Source organism: Leucopleurus acutus (genome assembly GCF_964270905.1).
Source record: "Leucopleurus acutus genome assembly, chromosome: 2".
Classification (NCBI taxonomy): Eukaryota; Metazoa; Chordata; class Mammalia; order Artiodactyla; family Delphinidae; genus Leucopleurus; species Leucopleurus acutus.
In genome coordinates, this window is record NC_139143.1 from 193,353,604 (window position 1) to 193,372,080 (window position 18,477).

The 18,477-nt window shown below is 66.0% G+C and overlaps 1 protein-coding gene across 1 annotated transcript in view; it reads right to left on the bottom strand.

The window, feature by feature from the left end:
• The window catches only part of AGRN (agrin), a 32,495-nt gene that overhangs the window by 8,298 nt on the left and 5,720 nt on the right, over positions 1-18,477 (bottom strand). Inside the window, exons 3-19 of the mRNA XM_082833624.1 lie at positions 9,956-10,003; positions 6,337-6,552; positions 5,907-6,131; positions 5,594-5,818; positions 5,199-5,405; positions 3,905-4,123; positions 3,636-3,830; positions 3,284-3,484; positions 3,053-3,201; positions 2,861-2,966; positions 2,024-2,140; positions 1,777-1,941; positions 1,476-1,619; positions 1,245-1,369; positions 1,065-1,170; positions 658-972; positions 440-577 (exon numbers count right to left, since the gene is read on the bottom strand). Coding sequence (XP_082689750.1) covers positions 440-577; positions 658-972; positions 1,065-1,170; positions 1,245-1,369; positions 1,476-1,619; positions 1,777-1,941; positions 2,024-2,140; positions 2,861-2,966; positions 3,053-3,201; positions 3,284-3,484; positions 3,636-3,830; positions 3,905-4,123; positions 5,199-5,405; positions 5,594-5,818; positions 5,907-6,131; positions 6,337-6,552; positions 9,956-10,003 — 2,901 coding nt within the window. The remainder of the gene's footprint in view (positions 1-439; positions 578-657; positions 973-1,064; positions 1,171-1,244; positions 1,370-1,475; positions 1,620-1,776; positions 1,942-2,023; positions 2,141-2,860; positions 2,967-3,052; positions 3,202-3,283; positions 3,485-3,635; positions 3,831-3,904; positions 4,124-5,198; positions 5,406-5,593; positions 5,819-5,906; positions 6,132-6,336; positions 6,553-9,955; positions 10,004-18,477) is intronic.

The window sequence follows — 18,477 nt, forward strand, 5'->3', positions numbered from 1 at the left end:
GGGAGCAGTGAGGTCCTGCCCGGCACCTGCCTGGCCTCTGGGCCAGCCGTGGGCACAGGCCCCAGCAGTGAGCCACGCGGGGTGCAGGGCGGGTGGCGGTTAGTCAGATGGTCATGAGGTTAGTGCGGGCCCCGGGGCAGGGCTGGCATCGGTTACCAGACAGACTCCTCGGAGCAGTGCCCCAGGCCGGCTTGCACAGGAAAAACAGGTTAGCCACGGAGTCCTGGGCACCCACGCGTGTGCGGGGGCCGAGAACACACGTTACGTGTGTATGTACTGAATCCCCAAGACCACTTGCACATGTGTGCTAAAATCAGAAGATCACAAAGCCTGGGTGCCCACCTGCTGGACAGGCCTGCGGCCGGGAGGAGAGACAGCATCTCTGGATGTGTCCAGGCCATTCCACACGCTCCACCCAGGCCCCCAGCCACCCACTCACCAGGACAGTTGGAGCCCTCTGCGTCCAGTGAGGGTGTCTTGCCATCTGAGCAGCAGCCCATAGGCGAGTTGTAGCAGGACGCCCTCTCCATGGGTGGCCCGGGGGTCCCAGCGCTGTCTCTCTCAGGGGGCTCGAGTCCTGGGGAGGTGCCGTCTGAGCCCAGCCCCAGATGTCAGCCCTCCTGGGCCCTGCCCCCACGTCCCGGAGCCTGTGCTCACCTCCTGAGCCAGCCGCACTGGCCTCCAAGTCACCACTCAGCTCCTCGTCGCCGCTCCCATCGGCGCTGCCAGATTCGCCAAAGGCAGATGTGGCGAGGCTGGCTGCCGGGGAGGGGGCCGTGGGAGGCATGGTCAGCACAGGCCTTGCAGCGGTCCTGGGGACGCTGGCAGTGGTCCAAGGTTGCGATGCGGGTCGAGCGGTGCTGCTGGGAGCCGGGGGGAGGGCGCCGGGTGGAGGCAGCAGCACCTTGCTCAGGTCAAGCCCTGAGGGGGCCACAGAGGCAGATGTCGGACGGGGGCCGGAAGTGATGTCTTCTGTAAGGAGAGGAGATTCCAGGTGGCGGGGCCGGTGGTCAGAGCAGGGTCAGGCCTTCCTGGTCAGTCTGGGGCAGTGGGTGAGGCCTTACCCTGGCAAGGGCCGAGGCTCTGGATAGAGATGTCCAAGCCCTGGCGGCAGGCGATGGTCCTCAGCTGGCACTCGTCGCCGTAGGTGACTCCATCTGACCCACAGACCTGGGGCACAGGACACGGATGCTGGGGGGAGGCCCCTCCGCACCCCTCCACCCTCCACACTACCCATCCCTCACCTTGGTAGCATTGGCCCCTGGACAGGCGGGTGTTGGGCATACGCAGTGGGCGGAGCCAGCCTCCTCCACGCAGGACGCCCCGAACTCACAAGGCATCTCAGCACAGGTCTTGGGTGCCGGGGAGTCTGGGGCACAGACACGGGAGAGCCCACTGGCTCAGGAAACCCCGTCCCTATGACGGCCTCATCCCCAGCACAGGGGGCCAGGGGCAGTGCCAGGTCTGGCCCTCACCTGTCTCACAGCCAGCAGGGCCCAGGGCACGGCCGTCTGGACACTGCCCGCACCTGGGTCCGGCCACCCCGGGCTTACAGGAACACAGCCCGGTCATCTGTTCACAGTCGTCCCGCACGGCCCCCTGGGGGTCACAGCTGCAGGCTGGGAGGCAGGAGAAGAGGCTGAGACCTGTGTCCGGCTTCCCCGTGGGCTCCAGGGCCTGGCCCATCCCCCCTGCCAGGGGGGATGAGGAAAGCAGGGACAGGGTGGGCAGGCAGCAGTGCTCAGCTGGGGACCGATCGTGGGCCCCGTCACTCACGGGTACAGCCACTCCGGCCATCGGTGACAATGCCACGGAAGTTCCAGAAGCCGGGCTCGCAGCGGTCACACTTGAGGCCCCCCACGCCCGGGCGGCAGGAGCACTGGCCTGTGGCCGGTTCACAGGTGCCACCGTAGGAACCGTGGGGGTTGCACTGGCACGAGCCTGCAAGGCCAGGGCAAGGCAGGGTCACCGCAGCTGCGTGGCTCTGCCTGGCTGCGGGTCAGGGCCAGGCTCGGGTACTCACTAGGGCAGCCGGCCAGGCCCACGCCCCGGGCAGCAGTGATGTTGTCCAGGCAGCAGCCGTAGGGGCTCTGAGCGCAGTGCAGGGGAACCGCAGGCAGCAGCGGGGCCAAGGTGGGGGCTGCAGGGAGGGGCAGGGGTTGAGATGCCAGGCAGGGCCAGACGCTCCACCTGGGCACGGCCCCTCTGCCTCAACCGCCCCCGCCCTCACCACTCAGCCCTCCAGATGCCGGCTCCCACCAGGGCCCATGGGTCTGCAGCTCGGGTCACAGGCGGGAACCCCATACCGCACATGAGAACAATGACGTGTCTGCACACCGAGTACCAGCAACATGTGAAACGCCCACAGATCGTGGACGTGAAGCCCCGTGCACACACATACAACCAGAGCCACACGCTCGGATTAGCAGGCCTCTGCAAGGTGGCAGGCACACATGTACACCACATTCCCCCGCGCACAGACACACACAGGAACACTTGTGCGTGCACAAAGATACAACGATTGCCGGTCACCATCAGTCTCCTCCCAGAAGAACAAGTGCCCGGAGGGTGGGCCTCGCTGGTTCACTGATGCCCCCTTGCACACAGTAGGTGCTCAGTGCACACTTGCTGACTGGCAGGCACACACGTCCACGCACCACAGCTGCACAAATGCGGATATACACTAACAGCACACACTGCAAACACGATACACGTGTTCACACACGCCCACCACAGCATACACGCAACAACTTCGAACAAGACATGGACCCCCACAAGCCTCACACCCGTGGGCACACGTACCTTTGAACAGGCACATGTGTGCCCACACACAGCCGGACACGCCCGCACGCCCACTTACCACTGCAGGCTCCCTGGGCCACGACGTACAGCTCTGGCCGCGATTCACACCTGGCCTTCTTCAGCTCACACTCGGTGCGGTAGGTGACCCCGTCCGAGCCGCACACCTGCAGGAAGGGTGTCAGGGCAGGTGTGGGCGGTCACGGCTCCTGCCTCACTGCCCAGTGGGAGTCAGGGGAGGGGGGGGCCTCACCGGGCTCCTCAGGACGCTCTGGCAGCTGAAGTCGCAGACGCACGGCCCGTCCTCTGAGTCCTCATCCCAGATGCCGCCTCGCTGCCGGCACAGCTCCTGCCCACACTCACCGTGCTCTCCAGAGCCCGAGCCTCCCGAGCCGCACTCGGCTGTGGGGAGGAGGCCAGGTCATCTCGGGGTCCCGGCCGAGGCTGGCGCCCAGCAGCCCACACCAGCTGCCCCCGAGCCTACCCTGCTCACACGGCCCCGCCCGGGCCTCCTCTATCTGCATCTGCTGCTGGCAGGCCGCCTCGCGGAGCTCGCAAGAACTGCGGTAGGTCACGCCGTCGCTGCCACACACGGGGCCGGGCGGAGGGCGCTCGCACCGGGGACACACGCACCGCCCTGCCGAGCACACGGCTCCAAAGGCGCACACTGTGTCTCCGCAGGTCTCTGCAGAAGGCGGGGCCGGGCGGGGGTCAGCTGATACTGGGTGGAGGAGGCACGGGACCACAGCCCGCCGGGCGCCCCCAGCCCCACTCACGGCAGGGTCCAGCCAAGGCCACGGGACCACAGCCCGCCAGGCGCACCCAGCCCCACTTACGGCAGGGTCCAGCCGAGGCCACGTGCAGGCTGATCTGGCGTGTGCAGGCGTGCACGTGCAGCTCACACTCGCTGGCATACGTGCGCCCGTCAGAGCCGCACACGGGCTGGGCCGAGGCCACGCACTCGGAGGGGCACACGCAGCGCCCGGTCTCAGCCTCACACAGGGCTCCAAAGCGGCACTGCCCACAGCGGTCTGGGGAGGACGCTCCATCACCACAGTGGCGAGGGCGGCCACCCCCCAGCTAGACCCACTCACCCACCACTGACCACAGGGTCCTCGGCGAGCCACCCGGATCTCCCGCCCAAGGGCGCAGGCCGTAGCCTCCAGCTCGCACGTGCTGCCGTACGTGACGCCGTCGCTGCCACACACAGGATCGTAGATGCCTGAACACGCTTGCTGACACGCACACTCGGCTTCCCCATTCTTCACAGCACACATCGCCCCGAATGGACACTGCACCCCGTGGCACGGGGACGGGGGCTGGTCTGGGGAGAATGTGGGCACTCAGCAGGGTCCCCACCTGCTCTCCCAGGCGACGCGCAAAGCCCCCAGCCCCACGCAGCAGACCCTTTCCCAGGGTGGGGATGGTGTGGGAAGAGTGGACCAGGAGGAGGGCGGGATGCGCAGGACACAGCAGAGAAAGGGACAGACGCGGACACACGTGGGCAGGGACACAGACTCAGACGGCCCCAGGTCCCGGCGTGAGTGTGGGGTGGGGCTGCCCTCTAGACGCAGGAGCGTCTGGACTGGTCTCAGGGGCTGGTGGGAGGGCCAGCTTTACCAGCCCACCCAGGCCACTGACCCTTGACCACCAGCAGCCCTGGGACACCCATGCGTGGGGGCGGGGGTGCTCTCTCTGTGGGGGGAGGAGTCTGCAACCCAGAGCCACACCCAGGGCCACACGGGGGAGGAGGTGTCTGTCCACTTGCTCTGAGGACCGCAAGGCCAGGCAGCAGCGAGCCACCCCCCCCTGCCGCGCGGGGGGCAGACCTCGGGCTGTGGGCTCCTGGCGGCAGGCGCGGTACCTCATCCTGCCAGCAGGTCAGGCTGGAAGACACAAGAGGTGGACCCAAGAGGGAAGGGAGAGCAGAGGAGAGGAAACAGACGCAGAAAGAGAGACCGGAAAGATGGGCAGACCGGCCGACGGGGACGGAGGTAGAGGTGGGCAGAGCCCCAGTCCACTCAGGACGCGCTGTCTCTGCCCATTCCTGGTCCCTCGAAGCCCGACTGAGATGCTGCCTCTAAGGGGGCTGTGTGTCCCAAGAGTGTGGCACCCGGAGGACTTGAGGGCTGTCGGGCAGGTCCCAGGGAGCCTGCCCACGGACCCCTGCCTCTGCCGCACATCCTCCCAGGTGCTGCAGGCACGTCCCTGACAGATGCCACCTCCCCAGAGCCCGCTGACGGGCAACAGCCCTGCCAAGGCTCCCCAGAGTGACCAGCTGTCGCCCACAAGCCCAGGGAGGAGAAGCATGACTCAGGATGGAGATGGCATGTGATGACAGGCAGCGGGGACTGCCGGCCCAGCCTGCTCGCAGCACGGAGCCCACCCACGGTGCTCACCACACGGGCCCTGGCGTTTGGCGGGGATGCTGCGCTGCTGCTGACACTCGGCCTGCTGGCGCCAGCAGTCATTGTCATATGTGTGCCCGTCGTGGGCGCACACGGGTTTGTAGGCCCCATCGCAGATGACACGGTCGCAGGAACAGCGGGGGCGGCCTCGGCGGGACAGGCACACGGCACTGAACTTGCACGCCTCTGGGCACTGGTCTGGGGGGGCAAGGAGATCAGAAGAGCCAGAGTACCACGCCAGCCCCCAAGCTGGGATGTGCAGGGGACCCACGGGCACACGAGGTGATGAGTGGGGACCCATGAGGCATGCAGGGGAGGGTGGGGACAGGCGGGGCCCTGGGTCATGCAGAGTGCCAGGACGGGGCCCTCCCCCAGGAGCCGCCCACCTCGAGGCTGGCACTGGCCAGAGCGCACTTTCTGGAGGAGGAGGCCTCGGGTGGCCCCGGTTCGGCCCATGATGCAGTCGTTACCGTAGGTAACCCCATCATCCCCACACACGGGCGCCTGCCTCGGAGGGCAGCTCTCTGGCCGTGGGAGCATCTCGGGGCGCCGCGTGCGTGGGTCCACACGGCAGATGAGGCTCAGGTCGTTGAGGGCGCCCTGGCAGGGGTCTGGGGGCGGGAAGGCGGAGGTCAGGGCACTGCCGCAGTGTGCACACACTGACTGAGGTCATGCTACACGCGCAGGGGTAGCGCTCACCGCAAGGGCCGTCGAACTTCTTGAACACGTTTTCCTGGTGGGCGCAGGCTTGGCGCAAGAGCTGGCACTCGCTGGGGTAGTCAGTGCCGTCGCTGCCACACACGGGGCCCTCGGGGGCCCCGAGGCACGTGGCAGGGCACAGGCACGTGGCTGTCAGTCCATCTGCGGAGCGCGCACAGGTGCTGCCAAAGCTGCAGGTTACATTGGAGCAGGGGTCCCTGGTCCCTGTGGGCGGAGCAGGGTGGGGTCACACTGGCTGGCGGCCGGCCCTCCGCGCACCCCCTCACCGCAGGCCCCGCCCTCCTCATCCCTCCTCACTCAGGCCCGCTCCAGCCCCGCCCCCGCGCCCCCCCAACTGCAGGCCCCACCCCCGTCACCACAGTCCCCGCCCCTCTGCATCCCCCTCACCAAGGCCCCGCCCCGCACTCACCGCAGGGCCCCCGGCGCAGCAGGCGGATGCGCCTCTGCTGGCTGCACTGCGCCCGCTGCAGCTCGCACTCGTTGCTGTAGGTGGAGGCATCCGAGCCGCACACGGGCGCCACCACGCTGGGGCAGGCGCTCTTCTTGCACACGCAGGAGGCTCGGCCCGGCTCCTCCGCGCTGGGCTCGCAGACGGCGCCGAAGCCACACAGCATTCCTCGGCACGCTGCGGGTGGGGCGGAAGACGCGACGGGGTGGGTAGGGGCCCGGCCCCTGCCGCCTCCAGGCCCACGGTCATCATGCACACAGTCCAACGTCCGCACACCTGCCAGGATCTTGCACGGACGGTCACACATGCACATGCGTGCCCACCCATGTTCGTGCTGGCGCTCACAGGAACCCCGGGTGCGCCCATCACAGCCAGGGCCTCGTGCCCTCCCCCTCTCAACAACCTCCGTCCCCCCGCAGAGCCTTCTCTGCCCCCGCCCCCCTCAGCCCCGCAACTGTGGAAGGGGCATTGCATCTGCTCCTGACCCACTCCCCACACAGAGGACAGACAGACAGCCCCCAGGCCGACTCTATCACAGGGAATCAGCATCCCCACCTCAAAATCAAAGCCCCTCTTCCGACTGTGACCTACTCCTCAGAACCCCGGACCGCCCCGCCCCCTCCCTGGGAGCTGCTCCAGTGTCCCCGCCCACACCTGGCCCCTGCCACCTCCCCAGGGACCAGCTCCTCTGCCTTTCATGGACCGGCCTGAGGTCATACAGCTGCAGGACAGGGGGTGGGGTTATCTGAGGTCAGGTCACATGCTCCACCCTCGGCCCAGAACCCAGTGCCCTGCCGGCCCCCACCCCTCTCTTTTCACTTCTTCCCCTTCCTGCTTCTCTGGAGGCCTCCCCTCTCCTCAGGCCTGTCCCCACTTGGGTTCTTGTCTGCCCACTCCCCCACCTTCCACGTTCCCACAGCCAGCCTCCCCCAGGTCCGTGCTCTGCTGTGGCTCGTGGCCTCCCAGCTGCAATCCCTTGCTAGGGCCCCGCGGGTACCCACACACCTCATCCTTCCTCACCTATCCTCCTGGGCCCCCACCTCAGGAAATGTCGCCACCCCCACCCCCTCCCCAGGCCCTGCTGCCCCACCTCACACTCAGCATGACCTCCTCAGGGACCCTAGCACACCGGGCCCTGCGGACCCGACTGTTTTCTTCTTTAAACATTGTAGTTCTCAACTTTGCAGTGTCGCCAGCGCACACCCGCTCACTGAGTTGCAGAGCCGTCAGGACAGGCCCTCCTGGGCACAGTGTCAGGGCAGCGGGCAGGCTGACTCCTCAGGACTCCCACCCAGGGTGACACCCCCATAGGCGGGGCAGGCCCATTACCGGCTGCGGCTGTCTGGATGCAATAAATGTTTAATTGGGTCCACTTATCATTAATAAGTTATGGGGGTCGGGGGGGACCCCCATCACCTCCCAGCAGGCTCAGGCAGGGGGGCAGGAGGAAGCAGCCTCAACTCCGAGGGGTCTGGAGCAGCACAGGCAGCTGGCGCTGTCACCATAGCAACAGCCCACCCCAGGCTCCCGCGAGTCTGTCTGGGAATCCCTGCCCCCACCCCCCACGGGCTGAGTGAACGGGGGCTGGAGGCAAGGGCGGGGCCAGCATGGATACCCCAGGCTGAACTCCCTGCAGACACACACACCCCCCCCCCCCCCGTCCTCCCCCGACCTCATCTGGGCACCCACGCAGATGCTTCATCAGATCCTGGAGCCAGGCTGCCCCACCTGCATTCACCCGCCAAGTGAAGGTGGGCAAGTTACAGCCTCGCCCTACCTCAGCATCTCCTCCAGTGAATGGGGACAATAGAACCTACCCTCCAGGGTTGTTGTGAGGCTAAATGGGCCAATACCTGCAAAGGCTTGGAGAGGCCCAGCACTCCACTCTGGGCCGGGTGGGGGGTCAGCCACTGCGATGACTAGAGCAGTAAGAGCTGCTAGCATATGGGGCATCCCTTGTCCTGGTTCAACACTTTGTCTACTCATAGCCCCTCTCCTCACTTTCCGTCTCCCGCGGTCTCCTTCTCTCTCCCCTTAGCACTTCCTCTCACTTTCAGCCCTCACTTGCCCAAGGCCCTGGGGACCCCCAGGCCAAACCCAGGGGCACTTGCCCCGTCTGGCTGGCTGCTCTATCTGGCTTCAATTGGACCTGCTGATCAAGGTCTTTCCCAGGGTCCTGACCCCATGGCCGAGGACCTGGTCACCGCACTGCCCCTCGGGCTCAAGCCTCTCTCTCCCTCTGGTCACCCTGGTCCAGCCGGACACCACCCAAGGTCCTGACCCCTGGGCCAAGGACACCTACTCCTCTATGACCAGTAGGTTCCTCGTCCTCCAAGACTTGCACCCTCATCATGCAGGCTGCCCCTCCTTAGCGCAGGTGGAGCGCCCAGAGACCTGCAAGCTTCCCGGCCCTTGAGCGTCACCTCTGGGGCTCTGCCATGCTTGCCCTCCTGAAGGAGCCTCACTCCTTCCTTGCCCAAGGCTCCCTCACAGTGTGCGATGCCGGAGGCGGTGGTAGCTTTTTATAGCCTCCGCCGGTTGGAGTGGGTATATTTAACTCTCTCCCCAGACCTGGGTAGGTTGGAGGATGGAGCGCGTGCCCTGAGCCCTGCCTGTGACCAAGAATGTGCTGTGTGTGCGCCTGGGAGGGATGACGATGGTCATGTTGGGTAGCTGTCCCGAAATGTGTGATGGGATCCGAGGGCAGGTGCGGGGCCCGTGTGGAAGGCTGTGGGGCGCGCCAATGCATGTGTGAAGGAAAAGAGACACAGCAGGCCTTGGGGCTTGAGGAGAGAAGGCTGAGGACGCTGGGAGAGAGGAAGGTGTTTAAACCCAGCCAGCTCCAGGCCTCTTGTCCACAGCCTATGAGAGGCTCAGTCCTGGGCCCAAACCCCCAGCCCAGTGCAGACCTGCGCCCTCCCATGGCCCATCCCATGTATGGACAGCCCTCTGTGTACTTCCAGGGACCTGGGCCGTGCCTGCCCAGCAGGGGGCCCAGGCACTGAAAGCAGACCTGGGAGCAGCCCCCTCTCCCAAGAGGACCCCAGGCCACCCCTTTCCCCTGCCCTCCGGAGGCACTGACAGCTTCCTCTCTTCCCCGCTCACATTAGCTTAATTACAGCAGCCCCCCAGGGAGGCCGGGCCCCAGCCCACAGAGCAGGTCAAGGAGGCCAGGCCCAGCCTGCTCAGTCCAGGAACAGACCCGCACATCCCTCCTCAGACAGCTGCTGCTGGTCCTGCTGAGGCCCTCTCCCCGAGCCCCTGGCCCCCCACGCCCTCTGTACACATCTTCTGACCCATCTCTCAACCCGTGGGCTCCAGCACTAAGTCAGTCCCAACTTTGAGGCCAAGGTGGGGCCAGGCCCAGGGACTGCGGACCCCAGGTTCCCTTTGCTGTCCACCACTGTGGACTCCCCAGGAAGGATCCAGGTTCCCTCATCCAGCCTCCTCCTGCTCCAGACACAGCTAACATGTCTGATGTACACGCCCCAAGAATGACCCCCTGACCACCAAGAGTGCCACCGCCCCTCCAGGCACAGATTGCCAAGCTCAGTCTGTCACCAATTGAGCCCTCACTCACCATCCGGAGGCATTGGGGGCACTGGCGTGAAGTGGGTCCCAGGTTTGTCTGGAAAAAAACAAATCTCCAAGTCAGGCAACCCCCGCCCCCACTCCCCAGCCCGAGCCAGTCCTTCCATAGCCTGTCCCATTGTCCAGCCTGGAGGGGTCACCCCTGCCTGCACACATCCCTTCCCTGGCTTTCCTCTGCCCCTCTGGCTGTATCATCATGGTCTGACACCTGTCAGGGAGGCCCAGTGGCAGGGGTGTGGGCAGCCACCTATTCCCGAGATGAGCCCCAGGTCCTGCCAAAACCCCCATTCCCAGCGTAGCCAGCTGCCCCCAACCCCCCCCCCCAACGAAAGTTGTCTCTGCAGCTCAGGATGTGGGCTGGCCCCTGCCCCCCCCCAGCCCACAGACAGCCTTCGGGGGGCCCAGGCATCCAGAGAACGACCCAGGTGTTCCCAGAAGATGCAGCGGCCCATCTGAGCCACGTCACAGCTGGTGGCCTCTCTGTGACCCTGCCTGTCCCCTAATCTTTGGTGGCTGAGGCAGGGGACCTCAGCGAGCAGACAGGCAGGGTCACCTGGGCCCAGGAGGCTGCCACACCCACAGACGTACAGTTGTTCAGGAAGAGTAGCACCGCGAAGCCGAGCGTGGCGGTGGCCAGGAGGATCAGGCAGACGTTACAGGGGATCATGAAATATCGCACAAGCAGGGAGAGCCCGCGCCGCTGCCGGGGGTCCCGCTCCAGCGGCAGTGGAGGCATGGCCCGGGATCCTCAGCCCCCACTCTTGAGGCGTGGGGGTCCTCACGGGGTGCCCTTGGGCCTCTTCGGTGCCACTCGCCCCATTCTTGGACCCCTGGGCCAGTTGACAGCAGCTATATTCTCAAAGTTCAGCTCCAGTCACAGCTGGGGAGTGGGGGGGCGCCAGGCCCCCTCCACAGCCCTTGAGGCTCATAAAGGGAGGTGTGCAGAATTCTCCCGGAGTAGAAATCCCAAGTTTGGGCTCGGAGGGAGGTGGACGAGGAACCGAGGGCCAGCACCACCCCTGCCGTCCACACCGGCCAGGGCCTGGGCCGGAGGCGCCAGCAGCTCTTCGCGGGGCTCGGGCTTCGCGGAGCCAGCCTCGGGGAGTCCCGCAGCCCCGGATCGTGCCCGCGCGGCCGCCCAGGAGAAGTCGGTCCGAGTGGGAAGGGCGGCGAGCGGCCCCTCGCCCGGGACTCGGCGGGTCCCGGCTGCTCGGTCCCCGACAGAGGCGGGAGCGGCGACGGCTGCGAGCGGGAGGGGCGAGCGCGCCTCCGGAGAGAGAGAAGAAAGAGCCGGCCGCGGAGGGCCGCGCCCGCTCCCCGCGCCCAGGCCGGGGCCGAGGCGGTGAGTGAGGGGCGAGGGGCGCCGCGGAGGGAGGGCGGGGAGCTGAGACAAAGGAAGACGCCTCCGGGGACCCCAGCGTCCGCGGGGAGTCGCGGCTCGCGCCGCAAGGAGCATCAGGCGGATGAGGACGGGAGGGCGACGGCACAAAAGACAACGCAGAGGCTGCGGGCGCTGGGGGTCGGCTGGGGGCACCGGGGCTGGAAGGGCGCGGCGGCCGGGGAGGGCGCAGAGGTGGGGCGCTGGGGCTGCGGAGGGTGCAGGTCGGGATGGGGGCTGGGGTCGGGGCCGGAGATGAGGGGGAGCGGAGGCTGGCGCTGGAGAGAAGGCACGTGTGAGGTCGGGGTGGGGGGCTGCGGAGTGGGGTCGAGTAGGTGGGCGGGACAGGGTCCCCTCCCGCTCCCACCCGGCTGGGCTGGGCTGGGCTGTGCGTGTGAGCGGCGGCGCGGCGGAGTGTCCGAGGGTCTGTCTGTGTCCCCGCAGGGGGGATCGACCTGCACGAAGGACCCGGTTTCTGGGCTGCGGTCTGCGTGCTACCGCGTGTGCGTGTCAATGTCTCTGCCCCCGCTGGCGCGACCCCGGCACTGTGGGGGTAGCGTCTCCAGGTACATACACACAGGTGGGGAGTAGGCTGGGCTCAATTCAGAGGGTGCGCCACCCCTCCCTAGGACCTGACAGCAGCACCTCAAACCATCCGCACACCCCCAACTCGCGTCCGCGAGGTGACAGGATCATGCAAATGAGTCCCATGTAAATGAGCGTTATGCAAATAGTCGCGGGGCTCCAGGTCCAGACCGCAAGCCTGGAGCGCCCCCCAGAGGCCTTCCGGGAACGTCGAGACCCTGACGTCACAGCGGGCCAGGGCGCGCGGCCCACCTGGGACTCCCGTCCTCCCCATCACGTGTGCAGCTGCCTCACAAACATGTCCCTGGAGTCCTCCCACACACACCTCGCTCACTCCCTGCTCGTCAAGCACCTGCCAGCCAGCACCCAGTTCTTCAGGTCCATCTCCTTGGACTCCTTTCAGTCCTGCGCCCAGACACACTAGTACCAAATCCTAACAGGGTCAGCCCACCCTGTCCGGTCCCCAATCATCCACAGCAGGGGTCTTCAAACCTCTTGGAGCCCTGGAACCTGAGGGTCTACTGAAACCTTGCAGGAAAAGTCAATACACAAAGTGGTCCCCCCCCCACCCCGGGCCGCGATGGACACAGAGTAGCAATCTGTCAGCCCACCTGGAGACCCTGCCCCTGGCTGGCCTCACTGTCTCCTCAGGGGAGCCTCCCACCCCCTCACCTCACCTCACCACACCCTGGCACTGCCCACACCACACTGAGAGTGGCAATGCCCCGGACTTGGAGCACCCAGGGCAGGGTCTGACTTTTTATCTCCTCCGGGCAGAGCTTGGCCCACAGCCCAGAACTTGGTGTGGTGAGCCCAGGCAGTGACACACTTCCCATTTACTTCTCACTGCAGCCCCCAGGACTGCAGTTGGAATCCCTCCACTCAGGGAGGGGCCCACAGACAGTGCCAGGGTTTAAACCACAGACGTACGCACTGAGCACACACCCGCACAGGAGCCCTGTCTGCTGCTGCCACTGCAGCTTGGGACATCATGGGTGGGCCCTGCTGGAGGAGGGGAGGCAAGGGGACCAGAGTGTGGGAGGGGCAAGCCCTGGGATCAGGGGGAGCCCGTGCTGGCAGGGCAGGCCTCCCCCAGGCAGAGACCCTGGACTCTGCCAGCAAATGGGCTGGACTTAGGGCTCACGTGGTGGTGGTGGCGGTGCGCAAGGCCTGTCAGGTCTGGCCTGGGGAAAGGGGACCCGCATGCAGCCCGGTCCCTCCCAGCCTCAGCCCGAGCCTGAGCCCCCACAGGGCTTGGATGCCTTCAGAGAGACAAAGGGCCATTGAGGCCTCAGAGCCAGCTGGGGGAGGGGAGCTCAGGCTACCCGGGCTATTTTGGGATCTTCAGACTCAAAATCATTCAGCCCTGACCAGGCCACGCAGGCTCAGACCCCAGGAACAGAGGGTGCTCCGAGACAAGAATCGGCCCCCCTCTGGGCTTACACACAGCAACATGCTACTGCTCACATGTGTACACACGCACTCGATGTCCCAGGTCTCACGTACGCAGATACATGTACACCCACTCACTCAAGTCTGCACAGGCACTGGGTGTCACACACTCACCTGCGTGCATACACACTGCACGCCCTCATGCAATGCAAAACTTGCCCCTCAGTCACACAGCACACACTGGGCGTGCCCCCAAGTACACGGTGCGGTTGCGCCCCTCCAGGTGCTTCCCTGAGAAGGAAGATGGGGAATAGTCTAGAGAGGATGGAAGTCCTACCTACTGGCCCCCCGCCGACCCCTTTCTTACGCAGATGACCCCTCCCTCACTCCGGAGGGGCCGGGCCCAGCTCCCCCGGCAAGGAGGGGGTGGGGGTGGGGCGGCACCGCCCTCCCGGCGGCGAGCACACACCGCGCGTGCGCACACACCTTTAATGTCGGGCCTCGCGGCCGGCGGCGCCTCGGCTGGTCCCGCGCAGCGCGCGGTCCGCCTGTCCCCACCGCCGGGACCTCGAGGGTATCCCGCTTGTGTGTGAAGCGCATCGAACAGTCGAGCGCCGGCCGCCAGGCGGCCCGGAGTCACAGGTGTCTGGCCGCCCCGGTGGGGGAGGGGAAGAGGACGGGGCAGGGCGGCCCCTTCCCCCAGCCCCGGCCTCCTGGTGTCTGGTCTCAGGCTACGGCCGTCCCCTCCCCCTCGGCCTCAGCAGACAATGGGCGTTTCACGGCGGGACGTCGCTGCTGGACCCGGGCCCGCCGCTGGGAAGGAGGCGGCGTCCAGCCCGGGCCCCGATCGCCGCCTCAGGTGAGGCCGAGGCCGGGAGGCGCCCAGGTTTGAGTCCGCTGGCTGTGTGCCCACCCACCAGCCCCGCGGGCAGGGCCCACACTCTGCCGGTTAGCCGGCGCCGCCGGGCGGTGGGATTGAGTGAGAGTTTGGGGACGGGGCTCAGCAGGGCCAGCTCGTAGGGTGGCGACCGCTGGCGGCTTGGACGGCAGCTGCGGCCGCTGACCCCTGGCTTCCCTCCTCCCTCATTACTCAGCCTTCACCCTGCCCGGGGCCCAGCCTCCCTCAGCAGCCCGTCTGAGCTCCTCCGGGGGTAGGCGCAGTGCAGGAGGTGTGTCCCGAGTCGGGTCGGATTTCTGCACCCTGGGAGGTTACCCTGTGACAGAGAGAGCACTAGAGGTCGGAGGGTCGGGGGGTGGGGGTGGGGGGGTTATCTGTACAGAGACCCGAAGGATGGGGAGAGGGGTTTGCACCTCCGGACAGAGGCAACTACAGAGGCCCAGGGGAGAACGGGCTCAGGAGGCTGCAGGAGGCCAGGAGGGGCCAGGCTGGTGAGGCCTCAGGGCGACAGGGGCCATGGGCGGGTCCTCCGGCCTGGGGAACGCTGGGAGGAGGGAGCCCAGTCCAGGGCCTGGACACCTGCCAAGACATAGACTGAAGCCACCAGGGGGCGCCAGACGAACAGAGGAGGGGGGCGGTAGGCACCTGCAGAAAAGGGGGCCGCGGTGGAGCTGATCCATGCCTTCGGTCCCTCCCCTCCAGGACAGCCCCAAATCCACCTCTTTTGGCCAGGCCCTGCCCATCTCCGGGAGGAAAGAGAAAGCTGGAAGAGCCAGGGTGGCACCCACGTGTGGTCAGTGCCTGGTGAGTGGAGACCCTGTGTCCTGCTGAGGGCCACGCCAGGCAGTGAGGGATGCACAGTCCAGCACAACGGTCTGAGTTGGGGGACGGTGCTTCCTGGAGGTACTGACCAGCTGGATGTCAAGATGAAGAGGAGTGACAGACAGACACACCTACTGGAACCAGAAAGTCAGGGGACAAAGGGGCAGAGAGACCGGCCAGACAGGAGAGAGCCGCAAAGACGGAAGACCAGGAGATTGCAGACGCAGCCAGGGTGCAGGCGGAGTTTCTCCCGTGGGGGAGGGTGACCGGGACCAGCAGCCAAGGCACAGCGTCAGGTGGGAAGGCTCCTGCTCAGAGGGGAGGGTCCCCCTCTTCCAGCCCGTGGGCTGTAGCTCTCTGGCCCGCACCACGCCCACAGCTGCCTTGTCCCACCCCGCAGCCAAGCCACAGGGACTGCCCGCTGTTCCCTGCATCTCAGACCTTGTTGTGCTGCCTTTCCTGCCCGGAATACCCTTCCCCCTTGGCCTTCGCTCCTCAACACACAGTCACACCTGGCCTCCTTGGAAAGCCCATCCAGAACCTCGAAGGGCCCTGTGCAGGTGGCAGTGGCAGCCCTTCCAGCGGCCCTGTGAGGATCTGCTGCTGGGCCGTGGTGGACAGGTGGCTGAGGAAGGAACCCATGGATGGATTCTCAAATGGACCCTAGCGACCCTTACCGCCTCCCCTCCAGGGAGAGAAGTGGACGTACATTGCTCCCCACTGATGGGTCAGGGACAGGCCACAGTCTGGCCCAGATGCTGTGCTCTTATTTCACCCTAATGTGCACGGGAAGCCCGCGTCTGTGGCCAGAGGGACAGGCTGCCTGCTTCTGCCGGGGCCAGCGCGGGGCGGCCCAGAGGCAGCTGCCAATGGAAGGTGCAGGGAAGCTGCAGGCCCACCTCAGGCCAGAGGCAGACCAGCCTCTCCTGACTTGCCACACCTAACCCCTAACAGTGCCAGACTCAGGGTCCGGCAGGTACGAGATGGGACAGGGAATCCAAGTGGCCCCAGAGACTCTTCCTGTCCCTACCACAGTCCTTCCATCTCTGGCATTGAAAAACCCAGAGGCAGAGCCCACAGGAGGCGGGGCCCAGACCTCGGCCGGGAACGGGGTGGGTGGGAGGAGGACATAGCTGGACACTGGGGCAGCAGGCAGGAGATGGGAGCCATATGAGAGCAGAGGGCTGGAGCCCTGTTCCCAGGCCCCCAGGGACACAAGCCAAGGTTGCCTGCTACCAGCCCGCTGGCAGAGCACCTGCAGGGTCCCCTCCCCAGGCTGATCCAAGGGTGGCAGGAACCACAGCCCAGCTGGGGTTTCAATCAGAATCGTGTGCCGGTTGGTACACCTGAGGCTGCAGGCACACGTGCACACGTGCAGGCCACACAGCTGTTAACAGCAGGCTGCCTGGGAGGACACAGAGCCGGCCCCTCCCATGCCTCTATGCCCTGGTGGGGAGGGGAATGGGAGGGGCCATCTTCCCCTTCCCAGGTCCAGCTGTAAGCAGCCCCTGGCAGGGGGCCTTCCTCAGAGGAAGTTCTCAGGATCTGCTCTGGGGGGAGAGGCCCCTTCTAGGGGAGCTTCCCTCCCCACTGGAAACTCCACCAGAGGCCTAGTCACCCCTGCCCGGCTCCCAGCCGCAGCCTGGGACTGGAACGTGATCCCTCCTGAGCCCCAGTGTAGCCCGTGGGGGCACAGTGCCCTCTGATGAGCTGCATCAGTGTCACCAGGGTGCTTGTCACTAGGGTGCTGTCTCATTTCTGAGATCCCTGTTGCTCTTCAATGAGAGGCGGGCACTCTCTGGGACTCTGGGGTGTCAAGGGTTACTGGGGCTATTTCAGTGATTGTGCCTGCAGCCCCCAGCCCGGCTGGGCCTTGGGGGCCTGTGTGGGGAGCCATGGTTCCCCTATCTCAATGGTGGGGGGGCGGCTGGGGCCAGCAGAGCAGGACAGGAGACGGAGCCCAGCTTTCATCCCCCCCCGCCCCCTGCCCCAGGCCTCTAGGCAAGGGTAGAACTTGTGGGGGGAGGGAGGGCAGTTGGCCTGGAGCCTGCAGGTGGAGGCAAAGGGCTGGGGCAGGTGCAGGGGCAGGAGCGAGGCCTGTTTCTGCAGCTGTTTTCCACCTTCCTGTGGTGATGGGGGTGGGGGCAGGCTTTGCTTCTCAGGGGGCTGGGGAGAATTAACCATTTAGGAAGGAAGCAAAGCAGGCTGGAGGAGGCCTGACTGTAGCAGGGTGATGGTGAGAGTGACCTCTGGCTAGATCCATGGCCCTGAAGTCTGGGCCCACTCCCCTGCTAACCTTACCTGGCAGCCCCATGCCACCCTCTACACTCCCCCCACCTCAGCCTGTAGGACTGGCGGGGCAGGGGGATGTAGCCCCACACCTGGGCCAGCTAGCCCTGACCAGGTGAATCTAATTTCTCCTCTGTGCACGTGGGTCCCAGCACCCCCAGAGATGCTGTAAGGGCACAGGCAGGCCCCACCGGAATCCACTCTGTCCAGCACCCTGGGGGAGGCCAGTATAGACAGCGGGAGAGGGGAGGACAGTTTCAAAACAACTTTTTTTTTTGCATTTCCAATCTGCAGGGGAGAATGGAGACCAGGGCTGTTCTCTGGGTGTGGAGCAGGGGGATGGGGTGGGGTCTGGAAAAAGCCAAAAGCTGTTTCCACTAGCTCAGTCTGGCGCAGTGAAGGGACTGGATCCAAAGGCCTTTGGTTTCAGGAGCAGCCCCCCACCCAAGCCCCCTGGGGCTGCCCCAGGGAGGACACCAGCCAGCCCACCGTGGGCCCAGGGGAAGACAAAGGCGACACAGGTCCATTCTAGCGCTGACTATCTACCACGGACCCCCAGGTGGGGAGAGGACAGGCGGGCGGGGTGGGGGGGGCGGTCACACCCCACCTGAGCTGATGCCCCACCCCTGGCTGCTGGAAGGAAGGAGAAAGCCTGGGCGGGCAGCCTCCAGCCTGGGCCTGCCTGGGGGAGGGGCCGAGGGCGCTAGGCGGGTCTGGAGGGGTGGGGTGAGAACCTACAGTCTGGAAGAGGGAAACAGGGACAGGAAGCAGCCACCTCCCACCTCAGGGAGGAATGTGGCGGGAGTAGGACAGGCTCAGAGGACTTGGGGGTACAGAAGCTAAGTGCCAGACAGCAGAGGGAGCCCGCCCAGGAAACTCCCTCTGGACTTCTACCTGCCCCCGCCCTGCTTCAGGGAGAGCCAGTCCCTGTCTGGGGGTGTCTGCAGTCCACATCCAGCTCCGAGGCCATAGCGCCTGCACCAGTGCCAGGCTGGCCCGGGACCCAGCACCTCTCCAGCCTGAGCTACATAGGACTGCCTTCCCAAAGGCCCTAGAAGGCTGGCCTGGCAGGGAGGAAGGGAGGGAGGGTGCTCACTGGAATCAGGCTGGCCAGGCTAGGCCACGGCCGCCAGGACCCCGGGCTTCA